A 24247-nucleotide genomic window follows, 5' to 3' on the forward strand; every position below is an offset into this window, starting at 1 on the left:
TTAAAAATGATGAACTTTTGAGTAACTTGAGTAGTTCAACAGAAATTTGATCCAAAAATATTTAAAAATATTTTATACAAAATTAAAAAAAAAAACACTTACAGTCCAAGAAGGAACTCTTTTTTTAGAAGAAGTATCATAGTTATCTGTGTTGTCATCAAACTTATATGTTGGCATAAAATTTATGGGTGCTTCTATAAAATCCTGAAATATTTGACCTTTTTTACAAAGATTTAAGAGCTGATCATGCTTAAGAAGTTCACTAATCAATAAAGATTGGTCGCCAGCATAAAGATTAAATATCTCATCAACAACTTTTCTTGTTTTTGTTATGCGAAAGTTAAAATCTCCAAACCAAAAAACTCTATCAAAATGATCTGTGAAGTTTTCTGAAAATAAAGAAAAAATAAAGAAAATCTATTCTTTGAAAAACAACTTTCAGTTTTAATTAAAACAATTAAAAAAACAAACAAATAGGAAAAACTGAAATTGTTTACTTGTGTTAACACTTGTGTCTGCATTATTCCATGGTAATTGAATACTTGAACAAATTTTTTTGTAATCATTAATACGCTCTGTTAATTTTTCAGTGTCCGCTAAACAAATTTTATGAAAAATTATTCTGATACATTACAACAAGTAATTAATGTAAGATGTCACGCAGAAGAAACATGTATTAGGAAGAACTTTGAACTCACATGCAAAATGAGATGTTATAAAAAGTAAGGATGTTCCAAAAATATTAAAACTCATTGCTATGGCACCCTAAAAAAAAAAAAATAAAATAAACATAATATATAATAAAATATAATAATAAATTTTAAAATTTTAAAAATAATAAAAATAAAATAATAAATTTTGTACCCATTATCTAACTTATGTCATTTTATCCTTGACAAAAAATTTTGCATTTTTGACTTTAGATATTAGAAAGTATTTTTATTTATTAATTATTAATTTTATTAGCAGCAAACTACTCAAGATCACATTACACATTTAATACCCAAGTGATTCATTAATTATATTTAATTATCATTGTATTTATACGATATAAATACAATAATATAATATAATATATAGTAATATTTATATAAACCTCTATATGTAGTCACATGTAATTATCTACAACATTAAAATTAATTTTCAAGAAAAATCTAAATTTATATTTATACAGCTATTATTATTGTAATACTTATTTGATTGTTGACCATTCTGAAATTATTTTCATAAAAAATTTTTGGATCATTAGTTTGAATAAACTAATGTATAATTGTATATATAACTAAATAGAAAATAATTCAACCATATAAGAAAATCAACTTATAAATATATTTATTAAAAATGAAAAACAAAAAAAATATAATTGTTCCAAACTGAATGCAATATGGCAATAGTTATATTTTTTGTTAAAATAACATATTTATTTTGAAATGAAAAGTTAAAAAAAATATTACTACTATTATTAAAAATAAATTTTTTTTAAAAGAAAGCAAAACCTTATCAAAAACTATCTGAAGAAAAAAAAGTGATATAATGATTTCCATATCATCATCATATAAAAAAAAACTTTAATATTTAAAATGTTATAAAATATTTGTAGAATAAAAAATTTAAATATAAAAAAATAATATATTTACAATAAAAATTGCTGAAGAAAAATAATGCAAATAAAACTTTAGAAAAAATAAACTTGATAATATTTCCATAACATCTTTGTCATTGTTTGAATCACTATCACTTTGTCATCGCCTTTTATTAAATTTCCTTTAAAAAAACAAATCACTCCTTATTTAAAAACTTGATTCGATATTTTACCAATCGCAACAACAGCTATTATGTTGTTATAAGTGTTGTGTGTAGATGTGATATATGTTAAGCAATGTTAGATAAGAATTTGCTAGTAACAATAATAGATAAACAATGATAGATAATAAAGTGGTAGAACGCTTTCCTCATAAAAGAGAAGTTCAGAGTTTGAATCCCACGCATCCCTGGTAGTACCACGCTGAACTTAAATTTCACATGAATTTGACCATTAACAACACATGTTACTAACAGAAAGGTACACCTCTCTGTAAGTAACATGTTTCTACTGTGCACACTGCCTTCTTTATTAAGTTTTGTACTTCTGAGCTTTAGAATTGTATGATATATGTATATTTTTTTTTTTTCACTTTGAGTAGGCTCACTAACTATAGATAAAATGCAACATAAAAATAGATGTACAAATATTTTATTTGATATTTAAAATTTAAAATCATTGTTTTAATATTGGTCATTAATTAATGTAAAAAATCATTACAACATTTAAAAAAATATATTATGAGTTAAATATGTGAGCTCAATTTTAAACCAAGTTAAATAAAGCTCTCAATTTAAACCAACATAATTTAAAAACTTATGGCAAATACTTTGGCACATAATAATCAGCTCTCGGAATTAGAAAAATGAGGTAGGCCGAAATAAAATAGGCAATATTTTGCCGACCTTAATCTGTTAGAGGTTGGCATCAAGTTGAAAAAAAAATTTGATACAAAAACCATAACCATTAAACGTAGTAATGAGGTCGGCTCTAATTCCAAGGATTGTATACTATTTTATGCATAAAAAAAGAGAACTATTTTAACAATATACAAGAATATACAATTAAAATTAAATTCAGCACACTAACAGATTCTGTAAGTTTGAGAATTAAAAAATATTTTTCATACTTTTGTTTTAATCTTGTGTGCTACTCTTGTAGCAACTGTATCTTGATTGACAGCTAAAAATAAATAAAAGTTATTTTATACATAGTAATATAAATTTTTTACAGTTAATTACCATAATTCTTTTTGTTCAGAAAATAAAAATAAAGGATAACCAAAAGAATTGAAATGTAATGAAAAAATAATGCTTAACTATTTAATTTTAAACACAAAAACATACAGAAAATTCAAACTGAATTATTAAAGTAAAAGATTTTAAATTGAAAAATATTCATTATATTTTGGTAAAAAAGTTATACAAATGCTGTAAGCATTATGGTTTCAACGATTAAGGGTAATCTATCAAATGTTGTTTTTTAATGATCAAGGGTAATGTATCGAATGTTGCTTTTTAAAAATAGTATTTAAGATTATGAAAAACTTTCATTTATCTTAACTTTCAAATTTTAAAAATTTTCAGTTCAAATTTTCATTTTAAAATTTTTCAATAAAAATATTCAGATTTTCAATAAAAATATTCAGATTTCAATAATCTTTCGATTTCAATAATCTTTCGATTTCAATAATCTTTCGATTTCAATAAACTTCATATTTTCAGATTTCAATAATTTGCAAATAAATGGAAAAATATTATAATAAAAACATTTATATAACTCTACTAAATAAACAAAGATTGATAAATATCAATTAATATGGCTTTGTTCAAGAAAAGTCACGCCTCAAATCATCTTAGTGCTATGATGTATGGCAGTAAAACATAGCAATTAGGATTGATGATGCATTTTAAAAGAACGGTAAAGATGATAGATAGGTGTATGTTGTGACTTTAAGAAATAGTTAAAAATAGTTCTTAGATAGAGATTCGGAATAATTTGAGGCATGTAGAGCATGAAAATTCAGATGATTGAGCATTAGCATGTAGAAAGAAAGTAGTTTCATGAGAAAAAGATAAAGGTAGGAAAACTTTAAGAAAGTGGAATAAAATTAAATGAAAAAATTTTGGCTAAGGAAAAAAGACCTTCAAGATCATGTATATTATAGAAACAGCATTATGAGAAATGTCCAACCCAATTAAGCACAGAAACAAGTACACTAAAACGATGATGATGATGATGATGATGATGATGATGATGATGATGATGATGATGATGATGATAATGATGATGATGATGATGATGATGATGATGATGATGATGATGATGATGATGATGATGATGATGATGATGATGATGATGATGATGATGATGATGATGATGATGATGATGATGATGATGAACAACGTATTAGTGCCAGACAAAATTGTGGTTATACACCATCTTGGGAAAAGATCGCAAAACATTTAATATTTTTATTTAAGTACTCTCTAAAATAAAACTTCATTAATGTCTACTAACACATCAGTAAACTTTTGAGTACTAATGTTTCTTTTTTCTGAGAAATTATTCATATTGATAAAAAAAATTAAAACTAACCAAAATTAAAAATCAAGTACAAACTTTATGAAGAGAACATCAACAAAGCTATAAATAAATATGTTTTAAGTATGTATAAATATGTTCCAAGCATAAATATATATGTTTATGGCAAAGATTGTATCAATAATAACTTTTTTGTTTTTCTTTTAATAATTGCCTATATTTTGGATGAGTCACCGGTTTCTCTGATTCATTTAAAATTTGAACATTTTCAGTTGTGTTTTTTTTTGTTGCTGTTTTTTATGGCATAAAACCTTAAAAGAAATCAAATGTAATGAAACTTGTGACTCATCCAAAATGTAGCCAGTTATTATATAACTTACACAAAATGTAGCCAGTTATTATATAACATACAAAAGAGGTATACAGTTATCAAAAACATACACAAATTTTTACTGTTGATAGTAAAATTATGGATACCTCATTAACAGTTTACTAAAAGGTGTTAAAAACAAAGACTTGTGTAAAAAACTGACATCAAAAATCTGACCACCAAAATACCCCACAATATATGCTTTTTTACATGTAGTTGTGATACTAACTAAAAACTAAATTTGGAATTTGAATTTTCCATGTGGAAAACTGTCTATGTACAAAACTTCAGGTTGATACTTCATTCTGCTTATTAAATATTTCTATTTAACAACAAAAAATTATAATGTAAATAATGGTGAGTCAGAATAAATTTCAAAATTTAAACCTGAATATCTTTTTAGGTCTTAAAGTCTATGTTGAATACTAAAACTTTCAAATTTTTTTAATACTCATAAGCCTTATAAACTAAAAAATTAGCAAAATCCAAAACATAGGGTGACATGCACACTGCTGATTTTACATGGAATTCGAAAATGTTAATATATCAAACAATATAATAAAAGATCTTGTCCTTTTATTAAACCTTGGTTGTAGCAGTCAATATTATATTTTAATCCAATAAAAAACATTTTGTTTAGAATTAAAAAAATATTTATAAAATTTATTTGTTTGGATGTATGATGTATTCTCCAGACAAATAACAGTAAAAGAACAACTAAAAATTGAGTTAAAAAGTTTTTTTTAGCAAAAATGAAACTATAAAATAATATTTGAGTTGAGCATAAGTAGTATAATATCCTCAGTCAAAAAATAATTTTGAACTTTAACTTAGCTAAAAGTATTTTTAATATTAAAAATTTTTTAATTCTTATTTTCCATAGAAGGCTAGTTAAAAACAGGAATGTCCGGGAAAGATCTTGACGGAGGAGGGTTGGGTGACATATCTGTTTTTTGCTGATTAAGGCCTAAAAAAATTTTGCTTACTTAGGTAAAAAAATTTGACATTAGACCAACTGCTAACTAAAATTTGTGTAAATTTGCTGGCTAATATTTGAACAAAACTTTCCTAGAGACTAAATAGAGCTATTCCCCTAAAGACAACCCTATTACATCAGGGACAGCCCTGGTTAAAAAAATAAATTGTTGTCACCTGAACAAAACCAAACAAGTTCTCGGCGCACAAAGATTGACATTTGTAAAACTCCAAAATTGCTTGCTTGCATTAGAACATGTGATGGACCAAATGTTTCTTGAAGTCTAACTTGCCACTCTCTCCTGAAAATAGTTTTTGATCGTAAATATATATATATATATATATATATATATATATATATATATATATATATATATATATATATATATATATATATATATATATATATATATATATATATATATATATATATATATATATATATATATATATATATATATATATCAGGGTTCCCACTATTAAAACTGGGGCTAAAATTAAGGATTTTAAGGAGATTTAAGGAGATATTTTCCTAATATTTAAGGAGATTCATTCGTGAATGACAATTTTTTGAAGGTAAAAGTAAGGAGAATTAAGGAGAAAACAATTATATTAAAAACAGAATCTTTCTTTTTTCCATAAATTTTAAATACAGATAGATAAACTATTATAAATGAATATATATATATATATATATATATATATATATATATATATATATATATATATATATATATATATATATATATATGTGTGTGTGTGTATATATATATATTGGATATATATATATATATTTATATATATGTATATATATATATATATATATATATATATATATATATATATATATATATATATATATATATATATATATATATTATATATCATCGTGGTCAACATATAACTTCTTTTTTTTTTCCAACAAGTTTCTTTTTTTTAACATATAGCTTCTCTAGTAACTCTTGTTTTTTGCAAGTGGCTCTTTTTAATGCATTAGATTATGATATATCAGCTTTAATGTCATCTAAATGGAAAAGGAATCATTAAATAATGACATTACATTTAGTGATATAAACTGAAAAAAAATATTTATATTCAAGGAATAAACCTAAGGCTATTCTTTTTTCAGCACAGAATCCAGTTTCATCAGAAGACTTCTTTAAATTCTCAATTATAGATAATGTCTGTCAATTTTAAGTATTGACAATTTCAATATCTTCCATAACTTTTCCTTTTGCTTCCATTTTCAATGTTTTTTCTATAGACAGGGCTTTTGAACATTGTTCATCAAAATACTTCTTTCAGTGTATTCCCACAAAAAGTAGTCAAACCAATCCATATCTTTATCAAAAGGCAAAAATACTTTTGTTATCAACGACCACACTTTTACAGAACCTGGAATATTCTTTCTTAGCTAAATCACCAACAGAAGCTCTAATTTTCTTGAAAGTAACAAGCTTCATCAACAGTTTGTCAAAAAAATAATCACACTTTTCTGTGATATTCAACCATAAACGATGGAGAAATACACACCAGACAGCAAGCAACCAGTGAAGACAAAGGGCTTTTCCCAATAATATGAGTTCACATTGAGACACCAAAATTACATATTTCCTTTTTTGAACTTGTCCATTTGAACATCAGTAATCTTTGTCTTTCTCTTGAGTTGCTACAGATAATCCTTCAATGAAAAACTAATATTAATCTTGCTGGTTGAAAGCCAGTTTGTGTAATTAAACAAATCTATTTTTAACAAAGATGTTGTAGTTTTGTCATTTAAAAAAAACATCTAACCGAATGAACTTCGCATAAAAGTTGCGTAATAGTTCTTCAAGAGTCACCACCAGAAAAGGAGCCATTGGTTTATCAGTTTGAAAAGAAACTGGAAGAAAAAAAAAATGCAAGATTGAAAATAACCTTTTGTGATTTTTTCTCAAAATTTTAAAAATAATATGAAAAGAATATCTCAGAATATTTCTACAATTTTCTAATAAAACAAAATATATTACATAAAAAGCAATAAAATTGCGTCTGGATCAAATATCACCTACCAAGGAATGTATTTAGACTGCCATTAATTTCTTCAAAAAACTTCAACTTTAAAGGAACTAAAACTTTATTTGTTTGAGTACTTTGATGTTAAAAGTTGGTGTTTTGCCCTGATTTACCAAGTCCAGGTTGCTTACTTTTTGGTAAAGACTTCCAGTAGTCAACAAGACTACTTTTGACCAAACCTCTATTGCTTTCTTGGCAACACTTTGATTTTTAGCCCGTCGAGTGCCACAAAATATGTAAGGAAAATATGTTGCCTCAGCTATTCTTTCATAATCACTTGCTCTTGATGGACTTTGGTACATTGAAGACATTTAGTACATTGAAGACATTAACTTCTTTAAGTTCCAATCTGTAGCTTTAGCACCAGTTTATAAGGATCCATTGATAATATGTAAACCACAGGCAATATCAATGAGTGTATTTAATTCATTGTTATGAAATTCTTTGTTGAGCATTTCCAAAAACAGTTTATTTACATTAGAGATATCCATAGAAACCTGAAGCATTTTTTCAGCATTCAAACCAGTCATGTGGGATGTAAACATATTTAGAATATCTGGGGCTACAGCTTTTCCCATGAACTCTGAACTATAATATCTTGTACAAACAGTATTCCTCTCTTCATTCCAATAGCGCACATGTAAGCCCATTTGACCTTTCTTTATAACTTTATTGTAAGACTTATCAAAAAGACATACAAAGTTATCCTGCAGGGTAAGATCTTTTATCAGAATTTTTTTTAAATAAGGGGCAAGACCATGAGTTACAATATAGCCAGATTTTGTTCGACCACATAAAAAGTCGCTATTTTGCTATCTGGAAACATCAAAGCAAATTGTTTAGACTTATTCTCACTTGATCTAAAAGAGTATTTGCTTTGAACAATATTTAAATACCAAATTAATTCTGCTTTCAAAACTGCTTCCTTCTGAAGCATATCTGAAATGATACATTCCTTTGATAGGCTTTTGTGGTACTGATTGCAAAGTTTCTTTGAACACAACAACATAACCCTCTTTAGGCAATCGCTTTACATCATATTATTTCATACAATTACACATTTGAATATATGATTTTTTTGAACTTATTAGGAATATTAAACACTTTATTCAAGATCTAGGTGTGTAGCAAAGTCTAAAATTATAGTATAGAAATTTCCTAGAGTTACTAATATGGTTTTTTAAAATTCTTAATAAGTTTTGCACTCCGTAAGTGTAACCATAAAAAATATTTTTCTCTGCTGAAACAGATTTTTTGCACAATTTGATAAATCAAGTTTTTCCATCAATACATTTATACATCTAAGGTACTTAAGTGATTATTTAATATTTAGCTTTATTTAATTAAAGTTATAGTTAAAAAAACGAATTTGCACGATTCAAATTTTAAAAAAGCACGAAAAAATTTTGATTATTGCAAAATAATTTATATTGGGCATTGGTAAAATCCGGAATGCAGAGATGCGGAAACTTTTAATGGGTAAAATGGGTAAAAGAGCCTTTATATATATATATATATACATGTATATATATATATATATATATATATATATATATATATATATATATATATATATATATATATATATATATATATATAGCTTTAATTAAAAAAGAGGGTCAATAAATACTTATCCCTTATAGCACGGTGTTCACTTGTTAAAAAAACAAAATAAAATTATTTAAAGAAAGTGAAAGTTAAATACAAAAAGCCAAAAACATACATTAAAAAACTTACTCTAATACTCAGAGGGTTGATATATGATATATGTGTGTGTGTATATACACATATATATGTATATATATATATATATATATATATATATATATATATATATATATATATAAATATATGTATAGAACCCTTATATGTTGTCCGAAAGTTTTTTCCATATTTTGTTGACAAAAAATAAAAATTAAAATGCAAGACCAGAATTTTTTTTTTATTAATGATAGACTGCCTGCCCCAACCAAACCCTCAGTCGATGAAGCAGCACTCCCTTGCGGGTCAGGCTATTTGTCAGTCGATGTAGCAGCACTCCCTTGCGAGTCAGGCTATTTGTCAGTCGATGTAGCAGCACTCCCTTGCGAGTCAGGCTATTTGTCAGTCGATGTAGCAGCACTCCCTTGCGAGTCAGGCTATAAGATAGTCGATGTAGCAACACTCCGCGCATGATTTACAGTAAAAAAATAAAAATAAAAACAATTTATTAAAAAAAATAAAAACATTTTATAAAAAAAATAAAAAGAAAAACATTGCTTATATTGTTAAAAACATTCAGAATGTTTTAAAAACATTCAGAATGTTTTAAAAACATTCAGAATCTTTTTAAAAACATTCTGGTCAATTAAATTTGCGTTTTTGTGGTTTTTTTAAAAAACGATTAATTGGTAATTAAATTAATGGTTTTGACTTTCATCCAACACGCAAATGTTGGATGAAAGTCAAAAGTAATTAAAAGTGACATATGTTGGCGTAAGAATCACTTTTTTCCTTCCGTGCTTCCCAAACGCAACAAACTATATATATCTATATATATATCTATATATATATATATATATATATATATATATATATATATATATATATATATATATATATATATATATATATATATATATATATATATATATATATATGTATATATATATATATATATATATATATATATATATATATAAAACAAAAGTATAGGATTTTAACTCATCAAAGATGTAACTATGCTTCTCTATAGATAAGTATAACCCATTTGCTTTAATAAAATTTCCTAGATTATAAAAAAAAAAAGAAAGTAAGGAGAAATTAAGGAGAGCAGTCAAATTTTAACTTTTTTTAAGGTTATTTAAGGACTTTTAAGGAGTTTTTTTTTTTTTTAAGGATATTTAAGGTTTTTAAGGAGGAGTGGGAACCCTGTATATATATATATATATATATATATATATATATATATATATATATATATATATATATATATATATATATATATATATATATATATATAGTGATTCAAAAAACAACTTTTTTTGAAAATGTCTGCTGGCACCCCCTAGGTGTATTCTATTTAATAAAATAATACTGGGTTTGAAAAATTTTTGAACAAAAAATATATTTAAGGGCTGCTACAGATCCTTGAACATTAAATAGGTCCCTAATATTATCAAAATAATTTATGTTAGGGACCAAAGTATGTCAAAAGTATTCATGTTGGGTCTCAAATGAAGTGAAATTATATAACTTTTCTATTTTACCATTAGTTATTCTAATAGAATCCATTAAAAAGGAGTAAAAAATATATTTGTACAAAAAGTAAAAACTAAATAGGTAAAAGTTGTTCAACACTCCAATTTAAGACACTCAGATAAAAAAAACTACCTGGCAGCATCTACATGATATAATTATCGGACATCTTTTTGATATAGACAAACCAATTTATTAAATAGTTGCAATTACAATGTAATTTTACAAACTTTAGTTACACCTATATAAAATCCTAAATCTGCTGCTGAATTTAAGATCGAAATAGTGAGTTGTCAATAAAGTTATACATATTCTTTTTTGATTTAAAAACTTAACAAAAAATGTGGCAGACAAAAAAACTTGTAAACATATTATACAAACCATTCTTGCATTAAAATCTCTAATAAATATATTATATATATATATCCACATTTTTAAATCCATGAAATTACTATATTAAAATGCAGATGACTACATTATTAAGGTGACCATGACTTATTGGAATCGATGATATTTCTTATTAAACATTCCAAGAAAATAATTTTGCAGAAATTTTTTACCCTTAAAGAAAACAAAAACCAAAAAAAATCTCAAATTTTACTAAAAGATCTTTTTCCTAAAGATTTGACATTCATTGTTTGTAAAATTAAATGTACAGGATGTAATTCCTGTTATAGATTGCTGTTGGCATTATTGCTCGCTAAAGACAGGGACGAACCCAGACCTGTTTTAATACCGCTGGAGCAGTATGGGTGCCCAAAATTTATTTTTATTTTTTCAACTTTTCTTTTACTTTTTTATTAAAATTAAAAAGAAACTTTTAGTTTAAATGCACTAAACATAACTGATGATTAGCACTAACTAACTTTACCACTTTCCTAATTGAAACCACATTGTCTAACAAAATACCAAATGCTTTAAGTGTTTTTTCTAAAAGAACAATACATTTATTCATTGGCATTGATCCATGACCTCTAGCAAGAACTAGACTCCAAAATTTGTAAAATGCATTTATATTTACACTCATATAACAACATTTTTTTATAGAATTCCACTCATCTAATGTGATGCTAAATCATTCACCTTGATTAGCTTGCGCTTTAAGTTCGGATAAGTTAAGTTAAGATGATTTGGCATATTTTAGCTGCATATTCATTCGCAATTTTTCAAATCGAATTTGGAGACTTTGGAATATTAACATAACCCTCAGCACTTAACAGTATTCTTAAATCATAAGATGTACAAAGTTTAATAAATCAACCAGCAGTTGAAGTATTTTTATATTTTTGATGATTACTCAAATTGGTAGATATGTTTATGCTCATTGGTGTAGATGTAATTTTATTTGGTTCATCTAGGTTATTTTTTTTCAAAGGTTAATATGTGTTGTGTTCAGCGTGCATGCATAACACTCCTACTACCATCAGAAGCTTGAATCATTTTTGAACATTTCTTGCATAGACCTGCACTTCAATTTTGCACATGTATAAAATAATTCCATGTTGAATTTTTATCCATGACTGAAAAACATAAACACATAATATGTCATATCTCTTTCTTGAATTTTCTTGAATCTCTTTCATACTTTAAATGATTTAGCTTTTATAAGCGTTTGCACAAGAATTCCTTCCTGCAAATCGTACAAATAGAATTACTTTTGTATCAATCCTTAATAATGTCCAGAAGGAATTTAACTAATTGTAAATCATATTCAATTGGACTTGTACCAATCTTTAACAATGTACAGAAAATGATTTTTAAACCATTCGTTATATTTTACTTTCAGTTATAAAAAACCCATTTGTGAATATTATAAGTTTCTTAATAACAGATATAGGCCTTGGCAGGAGTAAATAAGTGCAAGAGTGGAGAAAAGCTCTCCTAAAGCAAACATGGCGATCCATGCAAGCTGCTCCTCTAAACAGCTTCTTACAAGAGCTTTTAGTTTTTGCACGAGATATCTGTTTATTCATTAATAAAATTGATTATTAAATACAAAATATAGTTTTATACTGGTTACAAACATATGTAATGTTAATGTTGCAAGAATATATACATAACAAGCATCATTTATTGCGGTTTAAAAAAATTTTTCAGACAAGTATTGTCTTTGGGTTTTCACACTAGCAATCCATTTATTTGTTAACTTATTTATTTATTAACTAAATAGTAACTTTACAAGTAATTTTACATGACAAAAAAGAATTGAATCAAACATTTATGTATATATATATATATATATATATATATATATATATATATATATATCTGTGTGTATTTATTTAATTTAATGTTACTTTGCCATTAGGACCAACTAACATGATACTGCACATAACTATCCTGGTCACAATACCTGTACAAAAAGTTTGAAAAATACATATAAATTTTATAAAATCTATATAGGATATAACATTTTTAAAAACAGTCACACCTTCAATATTGCTCTAAAATTCTTATCCTATAATCTATCATTTACTATCAATCATGACTTTGAAGCTACATGAAAAAGACTTCTAAAAGACAACTTCATGAAAAATCATAAAGAAAATAGCAGGTTTTAAACAGATCTTGAGAAGTCTATAAAAACTATGCTTTATGGAATGGCATATACTAAATAAAGTTTGCTGAAACACACGCAAAAAGCTGCTACATCTGTGATCAATAATCATGCAGGCATGGAAACATTTATTGATTTTGCTGGATTCAAGTCAAGCCTTGTTTTATCCTTCGGTTTTCTCATGTAGCTGCTACTTCTAGTTATAATTATTTCTATAGTTTTTGTAAAACTAACTTTCTTGAAAATATCTTTTTATCATTGCAAGTAACTGATGCAAAAAAATATTGATATTAAGGTTCATTATTTTGTCTAATACTTAAATTCATTATTCTCAGATTACTAAATTTTTTGTATTTTATTTCAGAAGTTAAAGACTAAAGACTTTTACAAATGGTTAACAGCATCATTAACAAAGACAAGTTTAACATCTATCTCTTATACATAAATTTGACCCCTCTAACTGTCACTCAATCAGCTCTATTTTCTATCTTTGTCATTAACTTATTGTGGCTGGTAACTTAAGCCTTGGTCAAATCATTAAATACAGAACCAACTAGTTTTTCATTGTTAACAAGTTTCTTTATCAAATCAGTAAAGAAAGTGTTTGCTTGTTTGAAGCTGTTTAGTAGCACAATTGCTTGTTAGAATTGCAATAAATTCCTGTTGATATATCATTTCTGATATATAAACAGGAACTATCTGACTACTTTTATTAATTTGAAAAAATACATTATAATCTTATAAAACTATAACTATTATTAACAATCCACATTATAAATCTTTATAGACAATAAAGATAAAGTTTATAATGTGGCTTGACAGACCAGCAATAATTATTTATTGCTGGTCTGTCAAGCCACATTATAAACTTATATGTTGTTATTTAAAACACTGGGAAATTCTGTGCTTTGTGGCCATGAAAGTATTAGATGTTTCTCAATAAATATCTGAGAACCTATGAATTGTTCTTAACTTAGACTAGTTGCTATGTTGTTGTTTTTTTTGAAGCAGCTACTGAATTGAAAAACTAATAATAGCTTTTTAGCAATTGATTGAAATGCCATTTTTATCAATTAAACTCTTACAAAAACATTTTTTTTAATTTCATTTTGATTAGAAGTGTTACTAGAAGTATTAAGTGTTACTAGATTTTATTTATAATAAAAACAATCTTATAATGATCATTTCACTTGTCAAATCTTGGGGTATATATTAGCCTTTAATACATTAGATTACACTATGTAACATAATTTTTATCCTTGAACTCAACATGTTATATTTCAATTGCAGACATGTAAAGACTGTGGAAAAATTACTTTGAGTAAACTTTGATTTTAAGACCAAAACAAAAACAAACAAAAAAACAACAATTGCATATTGAAAAGACCGTAAAAATCACAGAAAAAGATTCAGAAATAAGATTTTCTAGATTTACAGGTGTAATACAAATCTCTTTAACAATATAGCCCAAAAATAAAAATAAAATAAAAATAAAATATAAAAAGTCTTCCGCCACGCTCTCATTATGTCCTTGATAAGCTTGATGTCTTTTTTGGGAGCTTACTCAGAGAAGTAAGCTCCCATAAAGGACAGAGGCAGAGTCAGAGTTGCTGAGGAAAAAGAAACAAAGAAATTTTGAGAAACTCTTTTAAAGAAGGTGTTCATTAGATTTAAGAATTAAATTAGAAAAAATATTAATTTTGAGCATATAAATGCTTTTTGACAGTAGTTTATAGCTTAAGAAATGAAGATATTTTCACACCAAAGAAATAGTTTGTTTTATAGAATGTAAATGACACATGTAGCAATGAGACATTTTAATAAAAATTGTTGGCACTACATAGCAAAACACTCATATAACCCTAATTTTAAAAATAGTGACCAAATATCACAGTAGACTACATAGTAGAACACTCATATACCACAGTAATGTCACAGTAATCCAAAACGCTTTGAGCTATAAGTAGCAAAAAAGTTGTAAAATTAAAACTAAAAATACCATAAATCTTTAACCAGTAGAATAGTCTATCTGAAATTTTATTCAGAGCTTGATGCAGTTATATTTACACTAATCTTTATTAAATTATAAAGAGTGGATCTCAGGCTACAGGTTTTTTTATTGGCCAATCATGAGGTCGAAATTTCAATTAATTTGAAGATTCAAATTAAATTTTTTTTCTGCTGACAAAACTAAAAGCTTTCAAAATTTGCATCACATGGTACCTTGATGTTTAAACTATCACTCATTTAAGTAGCGTTCTTTCAGCTAAGCTGACATTATCAGGTAAATTATAATAAATAGTGCAAATGATGCTAGTTGTTATTATCATTGTCATAGTGATTACATTTTAAAAAAAAATTGATTTATTTAAAAAAAAAATCTGATCTAACCTGAATGGAGTTCCCTCTTGTGAACCTATCACATAAATATCTTGTAAGTATTCACTTTCTGGTGGTAATAAAAAACTGTCCAGGGAATTAGGTAAAAACTAAAATAATAATGAACATAACACTTTGTTTTCACTTTACATTAAAAAAAAAAAATAGTCAATACCCAAGTTGCTTATAAAAACTTAACACTAGAGATTTTTATTGAATAAATTTTTTTTAATCTCTGATACATTTAGATGAAAATGCTATTTTTGACTTCTGAAAATTAGTTTTCAAATTATATTTTGAACATAGTTCAGTAAAGAATTATTTAATGGAATAATATGTTTTTTCAACAAACATATTATAATTTTTGATTTGTAGAGTAAGAAAAAATATTATCTCAATAACACAGGCCAATAAAATTTTACTTTTTTACTTTTTTTGTGCATACAATATGTTTTTCTAATAGTATTCCTCATTCTGATTTCAAATATGCAATCCTTTTTTTTCTATGACATCAAGTTTTAAAGATATTAGGGTTCAAATTCCAAACATTTGAAGTAAAACTCCTAATATTGTCAAAAAAAACTTCTTTAAAAGTGTGTCAACCTGGTTCTCAAAAGAAGCGTGTTTTTATATAGAGATTTCAAAAAAACATCTATGTTTTTTGAAATTTTTATAAACATTTCTGTATTTTAAATCATTATATCTATAATAACTTAAAATGCTAAAAATGTTTATAAACATTTTTATTTCAAATTTATTAACAGAGAAATGATGTAAAAAAAAGCTAAAGAAAATCAAAATAATAAAAAAAAAAATGTTTTTTACCAATAAAATAAAAAGTATTCATTTTTATTACAAACAAATATTTGGAATTTGAACCCTAATATCTTTAAAACTTGACATGATAAAAGAAAAAGGATCGCATATTTGAAATCAGAATGAGGAATACTATAAGAAAACATACTGTATGCAAAATAAAAAAGTAAAATTTCATTGGCTTATGTAATTAAATATAACAAAAATCAAATCAAATTTGTATTATCATTACTACTTGTATTAAAAATGTTACCTTAGTTCCTTTCATGTTCCAAGTACCAACGAAAACAGTTAGTTTTTTATTGGGTAAATAGTTTGTCAATTCTGATAAGTGATGATCACTTTTTCTATTTCTAACTGAACAAGTAGTTAATTTCGGAATCAAACTTATCATTTGCACAATGTGTTTAAAAGATTTATGATCGTCTTTAAAAATATTTTCTCTTTTTTCCTTTTGGTGATCTAGTGTTTCATACATCACAGATGTATTAGGTAAATTTGAAGCTGGTATTGGTGGCAATGGATTAAATTTGTATAGTCGCTTTGCTCCTGGTTCACTTACAGATTCAGATTCGTTTTTAAAAACATAATTAGTCTTTTTAAAAACAACTTTGTCTATTTTTCGAAGATCAGGAAGTGAATTTGTATACAACTTTTCATCAGATCCAAACTTAGAACTTAAATTAGTGTTATTTAGTAAAGCATTGTTCAACTGTTTGTGAAAATCAAAATTATCTTTAAATTTATTTAAGACTTGTGGTTTAAATTCTGTTGACAAATCTGTGCTAATTGATAGATTATCATTTTCTTCTTTATCTGATGAGTACAAACTACTTATACTAAATTCATCCTCAGATGATAAACTTTTATTATTTTCACAATCAGATGATAAATGATTTAGTCTTTGTCCATATCTGTAATTTAAAAAGTCCTTATACATTCCAATTAACTTTTTTCCTTGAAAATCTGGATCATTGTCAGGTAGATTATCAGAAGGATTAAGATATGTATTATTTGCTATGAAACTGTTTAAATTGCATTCACTTTTATTAAATGTTTGAATTTCTACTGAATTTCTTTTTTTAACTTCATTAGGTGGATGGGGAATAAAATTAACTTTATCTATAGCTAAATTTTTTAATCCAGTCAAATGACTTTCATCTAACAGATTATCTAATATTTTGAAGGAGTCTTTTCGAGCCATTTTTATTTTTTCAGTATGTAAACTTTGATTAGTATATTCAGAAGTAATTGATTTAGTAACTAATCTTGGTGAAAATCTTTTAACACAAGGCAATTCAATATTTGTATAAAACGAATATGTGTTCGAAGAACTGCTTTTTGTCATCATAAAACGTTGCAAAACCTTATAAAATTTTGCGCTAACATAAACATTAACTTTTTTATATTTTATAAGTCATTAACAACAACTTAGAATATAAATTTAATACTTTTATTATATAACTCTAATTTTTTAAGATACAATATCATAACTATAATTCCATAATTTTTAACTTTTTTTTTAAAAGAATACAAACTTTTTGTTTTAAGTTTTTTTGACTTGTCTATTTTTAAATGAAGAGATTATTTATTTATTACGATTATCGAATGGGCGAGAATACAATAACATATGGAATGAATCCCGTTACCTAGAAATAAAAACTGCAAAGTATTTTTGGTTGCTACATTATTCAAGTTAAATATAGTTATACTAATATACTAAAAGATAGTTGTTCACGCTAAACATTCAAGCATTAAAAGTAATAATAGAAAAAAAAATTATGAGCATTATAGTTTTTTTTCGGAGTTGATTTTAGACAATGCATATACTCGGGAAAAAAAAAATAGTGCTTCTTATTTTGCAATGTGATTTGTTAAACATTAAACAGTTTATCTATAGAAAAATGTATTCCCCATTAGTCTTTTTGAAAGAAGCGCTTTGAAAGCACCAGCGCAATGCATATATCATACAGTAGGGAAGGCAAGAAGGAGCGAAAGCTCCTTTTTGCCTACCATTTGAACCTTAGCGACGTTGAGTTTTTTAACCTAACTTTTTAAAATTTAGCGACGTTGAGTTTTTTTTTATATTAAGTATGCGTATAAATAGAATAAACGGGAAAATGAATATACTTTATGTGAATTTATGACATTACTTTTTGTGATTTTGAAAACACAGTTTAACATTTTAGTAGCTCTATTTTAACATTTTAATACTCCAGCTTAACATTTTAACACTCCAGCTTAACATTTTAACACTCCAGCTTAACATTTTAACACTCCAGCTTAACATTTTAACACTCCAGCTTAACATTTAACACTCCAGCTTAACATTTTAACAAATGAAACCATATGTTTATATTTTATTCCAGTAACTTTTTGTGGAACAAATTACTTACAACTTGGTGAGTTTGTGGATTGTTGTCAAACAAAATGCTATAGTAAATAACAACAGCCCTGAACCCTCCAATACTAACTGATGATGACAAAGAAGTCTATACTTCTATTTCTAGTGAAGCTCAATTAACTTACAAGTAAGCTACTTAAGTTGCATAAAACCATAAGGAAGATTTCTTATGGCAATTATTAGAGGCAGTTATTTTAAACAAAGTTTTACATATCTGAGAAAACGGTTTTAGCAAAGCTTTTGGCCTCAAAGAAGAAACAAGCAGAAAAAACAGAAAGATCCTGAAAACTACTAGAAATAAAATATTGTTTTGAAGTAAACAAGAATTGGCATTACGTGGGTATTAAGAATTTTATGGCATATCCAGTAATAAAGGTTATTTTTTTGAACTCTTGAAACTCTTTGAAAAATAATCAAAGTGAGCGCACTACTTTGTAAATCAGCCCCGATATTAAGAATGATCTTATACAGTCTTTGACATCTGAAATTAAAGTAAAAGTATATTCAGAAATAAAGTGTGCAAAGTATTTGCAGTTGTAAAAATTTTTAGTGTTGAGACCAAAACTAAAAATCGTATCTAAACTAAAAAAACCGTACCAAAAACTAGTCGACTAACTTTTTAGTTAACTAGAATTAGTCGACTAACTTTTTAGTTAACTAAAATTAGTCGACTAATGTTTTAGTAAACTAAAATTAGTTGACTAACTTTTTAGTCTTACTAAAAATAGTCGACTAACTTTTTAGCTAATCTAAATTACTCGACTAAATTTTAAGTCTAATAATACTAGCATGGGTGTTGATAGCCATAACACCGCCTGGGACAGAAAAACCAGGTCGGCGCCTCTATTTCTCAAAATTTTCCTATATTTTCAGAGAAAGGACCTATTTTTTTTTTTAGATACCTTCTTTTTCTTTGGCTCCCCTTGGACATCTGCCGCCTTGGACAAACTGTCCTTTTCGCCAAACCTGTCCCTTTATAATTTATTTTATATATTAATAGTATATAAAATATATTATTAATATATTAATTTTGAAAATTTATAAAATATATTATCAATATATAAATTTTGAATGGGTTTGACAAAAATCAATATACACTAGGAGTATTTATCGATCTGTCAAAGGCGTTCGATACAGTGGATCACAAGATCCTTCTATACAAACTTAGTAATTATGGTATAAAAAATAAAAATCTAAAATGGTTTAGATGCTATCTAAACAATCGTAAACAAGCTTTATATTACAATAAAACTTACACTTCCCTTCAAACCATTACTTGTGGCGTTCCCCAGGGATCTATTCTAGTTCCTTTGCTTTTTCTTGTCTATATTAACGACATATTTTTGTCTTCTCGTATACTGAATTTTATTCTTTTTGCAGATGACACCCAAGCTTTCTACACCCACTTAAATATTAAAACTACTTTTAACATAGTAAATCAGGAGCATGAAGAGCTAAGCGATTGGTTGAAAGCTAACAAACTTTCCTTGAATATTGAAAAAAGCAAATACATTCTTTTCACAAAACCATCAAAGTCAGACACATTACCATTAAAACTTCCGGATATTTTAGTTGACAAAACAAAATTAAAAAGAGCATTTTCTGTGAAGTTTCTAGGAGTCATTCTAGATGAACATATTAGCTGGAAAGAGCATATCAAGTTGTTAGAAAATAAAATATCTAAAAGCAGTTATTTATTATATATTTGAGCAGCCGTGGCGCAGTGGTTAGAGTTCTGGCTCAGAACTCAGAGGTCCTGGGTTCGACGCCAGCTCTAGCCCAACAAGCGACATTGGTACGGAAGGAGGCGTGAACTTCCTGTTAAATGCTCTCCCGCGGTGCTTTGTGATAAGACCGTAAAGACTTCTGGGAGCACCTAAAATAACTACAAAAAAAAAAAAAAAAAAAAAAAAAAAAGCATTGGGATTATGCATAAAACTAAGTATATTTTAAATAAAGTATGTCTTAAAAGTTTATGCTTTGCATTTGTTCATAGCTACATTAACTACTGCAATGTTGCCTGGGCAAGTACTTACCAATCAAAACTAACCTTAGTCTATAAAAAACAAAAACAAGCATGCCGCATATTCACAAATGGATATGCTAGTGCTAAACAAATAATGAAAGAACTGAGAGTTCTTAATATTTATGAACAAAACATCTATAGCATCTTTCAGTTTATGTTCAAAGTAAAAAATAATTTGGTCCCAAAAATATTCCATAATTACTTCCAACTTATTGATCATAAATACGAAACAAAACATTCCAAGGAGAACTACAATATTCCAAAAATGTCTTTGAGTCAATCCCAATTCTCAATATCTAGAAGAGGACCACAATTGTGGAACTCATTTCTCACAAATAAGATTAAAACGATAAACTCTTTTCAACATTTTAAATGCGTTGTTAAACAACAGTTACTTGACCTCAACATTACTGAAACAATCTCTTATTTTTAAAAAAACTTTCACACGTCTTGAAATTTTTTTTTTTTTTTCTTTCCATTTACACAATAGCTGGAAATGGTTATGGTTATATTTATAAAAATGCATTTAATTGTATTTATATTTATAAAGATTTACTTGGCTATTTTACTTATACGAGCTCTTATATTTATATATATTTAAATATCTTATAATTTGTGTTTATCTTATATAATAATAATAATAAATATATAACATAATTAATTTATATAATATATTTATTAATAACTATGTTATATAAATTAATAATATTATATATAATATAATTAATTTATATAAAATAGTTATTAATAACTATATTACAATAAGTTATCATCTCAACTTAATGATTTATTAGAAGAAAGTCAAATGCGACAAGTTGTTGAAAGAAATCACGCACTTCATTTGATTCAAGATGTGAAAACTCGTTAGCACTCCGCGTTACTCATGGCAGAAAGAATGCTTAAACTTTACTCCTACATAAAAGATATCTTTAATTCTAAACAACAATACAAAGATATAAGAAAAAATTTGCTTGATGAAGATGAAATAGTTAACTTAAAAGAAACGGTAAAAGCATTAGCAAGCTTTAATCAAGTAAGTGTTTTTACTTTCAAGTGATACTTATGCAACATGTTCTTTAATTATTCCAAATATAAAGTACCTTGAGAAGCAACTAAATAAGAAAAAAAATGAAACCCCTCCTTTAATTATGATTTTAAAATTGCATTCATTAGAATCTTTTAAAACTTATATAGACTCATATGATTTAGAGAACAATTCGTTTTTATTATGTGCCACTTTTTTGGATCCAAACTATAAAAGTTTTAAATTCTTTGAAAAGTATGAGAAAAAAAAATATTTAAAATGCGTGAAGAAATTTTTGTCGGATTTTTACCTGGCAAAAAAAGTTTGTGAAAATTTAAAGTTAAAAAGGCGACAATCAAATCCAAAAAACTTAAGTTATCATTTGACGATGAAGATGATGATTCAGGAAACGATAATGACAAAACAATAAGCTTAGATTTAAAAAAAGAAATTAGTGGTTATATAAAATTGTCAGTACATGATCAAAATTTTTTACACTTTTGGCTTCAAAATCAAAATGTGTTTCCAATATTGTATTGTATTTCAACAATGATTTTGTGTACACCTGCTACAAGTGCACCAAGTGATAGCCTTTTCTCTGACGCATTAAATAATTTGTATGCAAAGCGAAACAGAATGACGACTGAATGTTTTCAAATGTTGATGTTTTTGTACGAAAACTTGAAATTTTTTGATTTAGTTTAAATTTATTAAATGTTATACGGAAGTTTTTTCTAGTAATAATAATATTTTTAGTTCATTTTATTAATATAACTCTTTTGTGTTATAAATTTTTACAGTCGCGTTGCGAGGAGAGGTGGCAAAGGGTCAATTGTCGACCCAGTAAGCACAGGACGTTTTTAAAACGTTTAAAAAACTTATTAAAACGAATATTATCGTAGGGCATGAAGGCTTAAATGGGCCCCAAAGAAACAAGAAAAGCAACAACAACAGAAGCAAAAACTATTTTACATAAAAACATTTTTTTAAATTTATTGTAAAAAAATTTTTTATTTATTTTTACCCTGTGCGGCAAAATCCTCGCTACGCCACTGCATCTTTATATTATATCCAACAAAGAATAGGGCGAGTTAAGTTAGGCAATTTTTAGTAAATCTAAGACATCTCATGAGCGGTGCGTCAGATTTACAGAATTCTTTCACTATTAGAAAGATAATTTAACCTGGGACCGATGCTATAAACAATGCAACGAATTTGTTTAAAAAATTTTTTCTCGGTTTTTTTATTTATTTGTTTTAAATTTAAAAGTTAGTAATTCTAACGTAAAAAAATGCGTAAACACGCAATTTTCTCGCTGTTTCAGTAATAATTTAGTCATTGCACAGTGGGCCAGTAGGTGGACAAAATGGGAAAAATTTTAGTTGTCTAATCTTGAAAACCTATTTAATTTTAGTATCTACATATATTAGGAGAAATCTATTGGTAATTTATTTATAATTAATCCCTTAGTTACCAGGACTCTAAGCATTTGAATATTGAGATAAAATAAAAAAAATAAAAAATTATAAATAAGTAATTAACGGTGACATCAACGTTGTGTTATATTTCAATTACATCTACGTTTTTGAAACAAAAAATTAGTACATGTTATTCTAGAGTATTTAGAGATTAGAAAAACCAATGTGTGAAATAAATTTGTCATAGCATGTTATCTCAGTTATACTTTGAAAATCACAGATTAAAAAAAAAAATTTCTTAAGAAACTTATTTTTTGACGCACAATAACTAATAATTACCACAATTTGCCATGTGTTGTCTTATATTTATTTGAGCTATATGATGCTTCAATCGAGTTTTAATTGATTGCTCGTCCCCTTAAATCCCCGTTCAGATTTTATGTATGTTTTAACTTGGTTGCTATGGTACTAAATTTTGCATAGCAACAACTCATTTTTACATTAACGTTGTTTTAACAGTATTTTACTTGCGCTAAATACACAATATTGTATTAAAATGAGATTCAGAATTCTTATGAGGTTAACTTTTTTTGGTTACTATGGATACCTTACTTTGCATAACATAGCAACAACATATTTTCGGTAGTTGTTAGTAATTTAATTACTTTTAATTTTAATTACTAACACTTGTAGTAACTTAATTACTAACAAGTATTAGTAGTCCAGGCGGCATATATATTATAACATTTTACTTTTAAATACAAAATACTTGTTACAATAATTATTTAGATATGGTTTTGTTAAACTTAGACATTCATAATTTTCTCCAAAAAAACAATCTTAGTATTTCAAAACAAAAT

At 26.1% G+C, this 24247-nt stretch overlaps 1 protein-coding gene across 1 annotated transcript in view; it reads right to left on the minus strand.

Annotated features, from left to right (window-relative positions):
- Positions 1 to 18082, minus strand: part of LOC100208426 (phosphatidylinositol polyphosphate 5-phosphatase type IV) — a 30235-nt gene extending 12153 nt beyond the window's left edge. The window contains exons 1-7 of the mRNA XM_065790728.1: positions 16769 to 18082; positions 15712 to 15809; positions 5649 to 5773; positions 2712 to 2764; positions 699 to 765; positions 498 to 596; positions 103 to 389 (exon numbers count right to left, since the gene is read on the minus strand). Coding sequence (XP_065646800.1) covers positions 103 to 389; positions 498 to 596; positions 699 to 765; positions 2712 to 2764; positions 5649 to 5773; positions 15712 to 15809; positions 16769 to 17866 — 1827 coding nt within the window. The 5' untranslated portion in view covers positions 17867 to 18082. The remainder of the gene's footprint in view (positions 1 to 102; positions 390 to 497; positions 597 to 698; positions 766 to 2711; positions 2765 to 5648; positions 5774 to 15711; positions 15810 to 16768) is intronic.
- Between the last annotated feature and the right edge of the window lie 6165 nt (positions 18083 to 24247).

The sequence above is a fragment of the Hydra vulgaris genome, chromosome 02, assembly GCF_038396675.1.
Source record: "Hydra vulgaris chromosome 02, alternate assembly HydraT2T_AEP".
Taxonomy (NCBI): Eukaryota; Metazoa; Cnidaria; class Hydrozoa; order Anthoathecata; family Hydridae; genus Hydra; species Hydra vulgaris.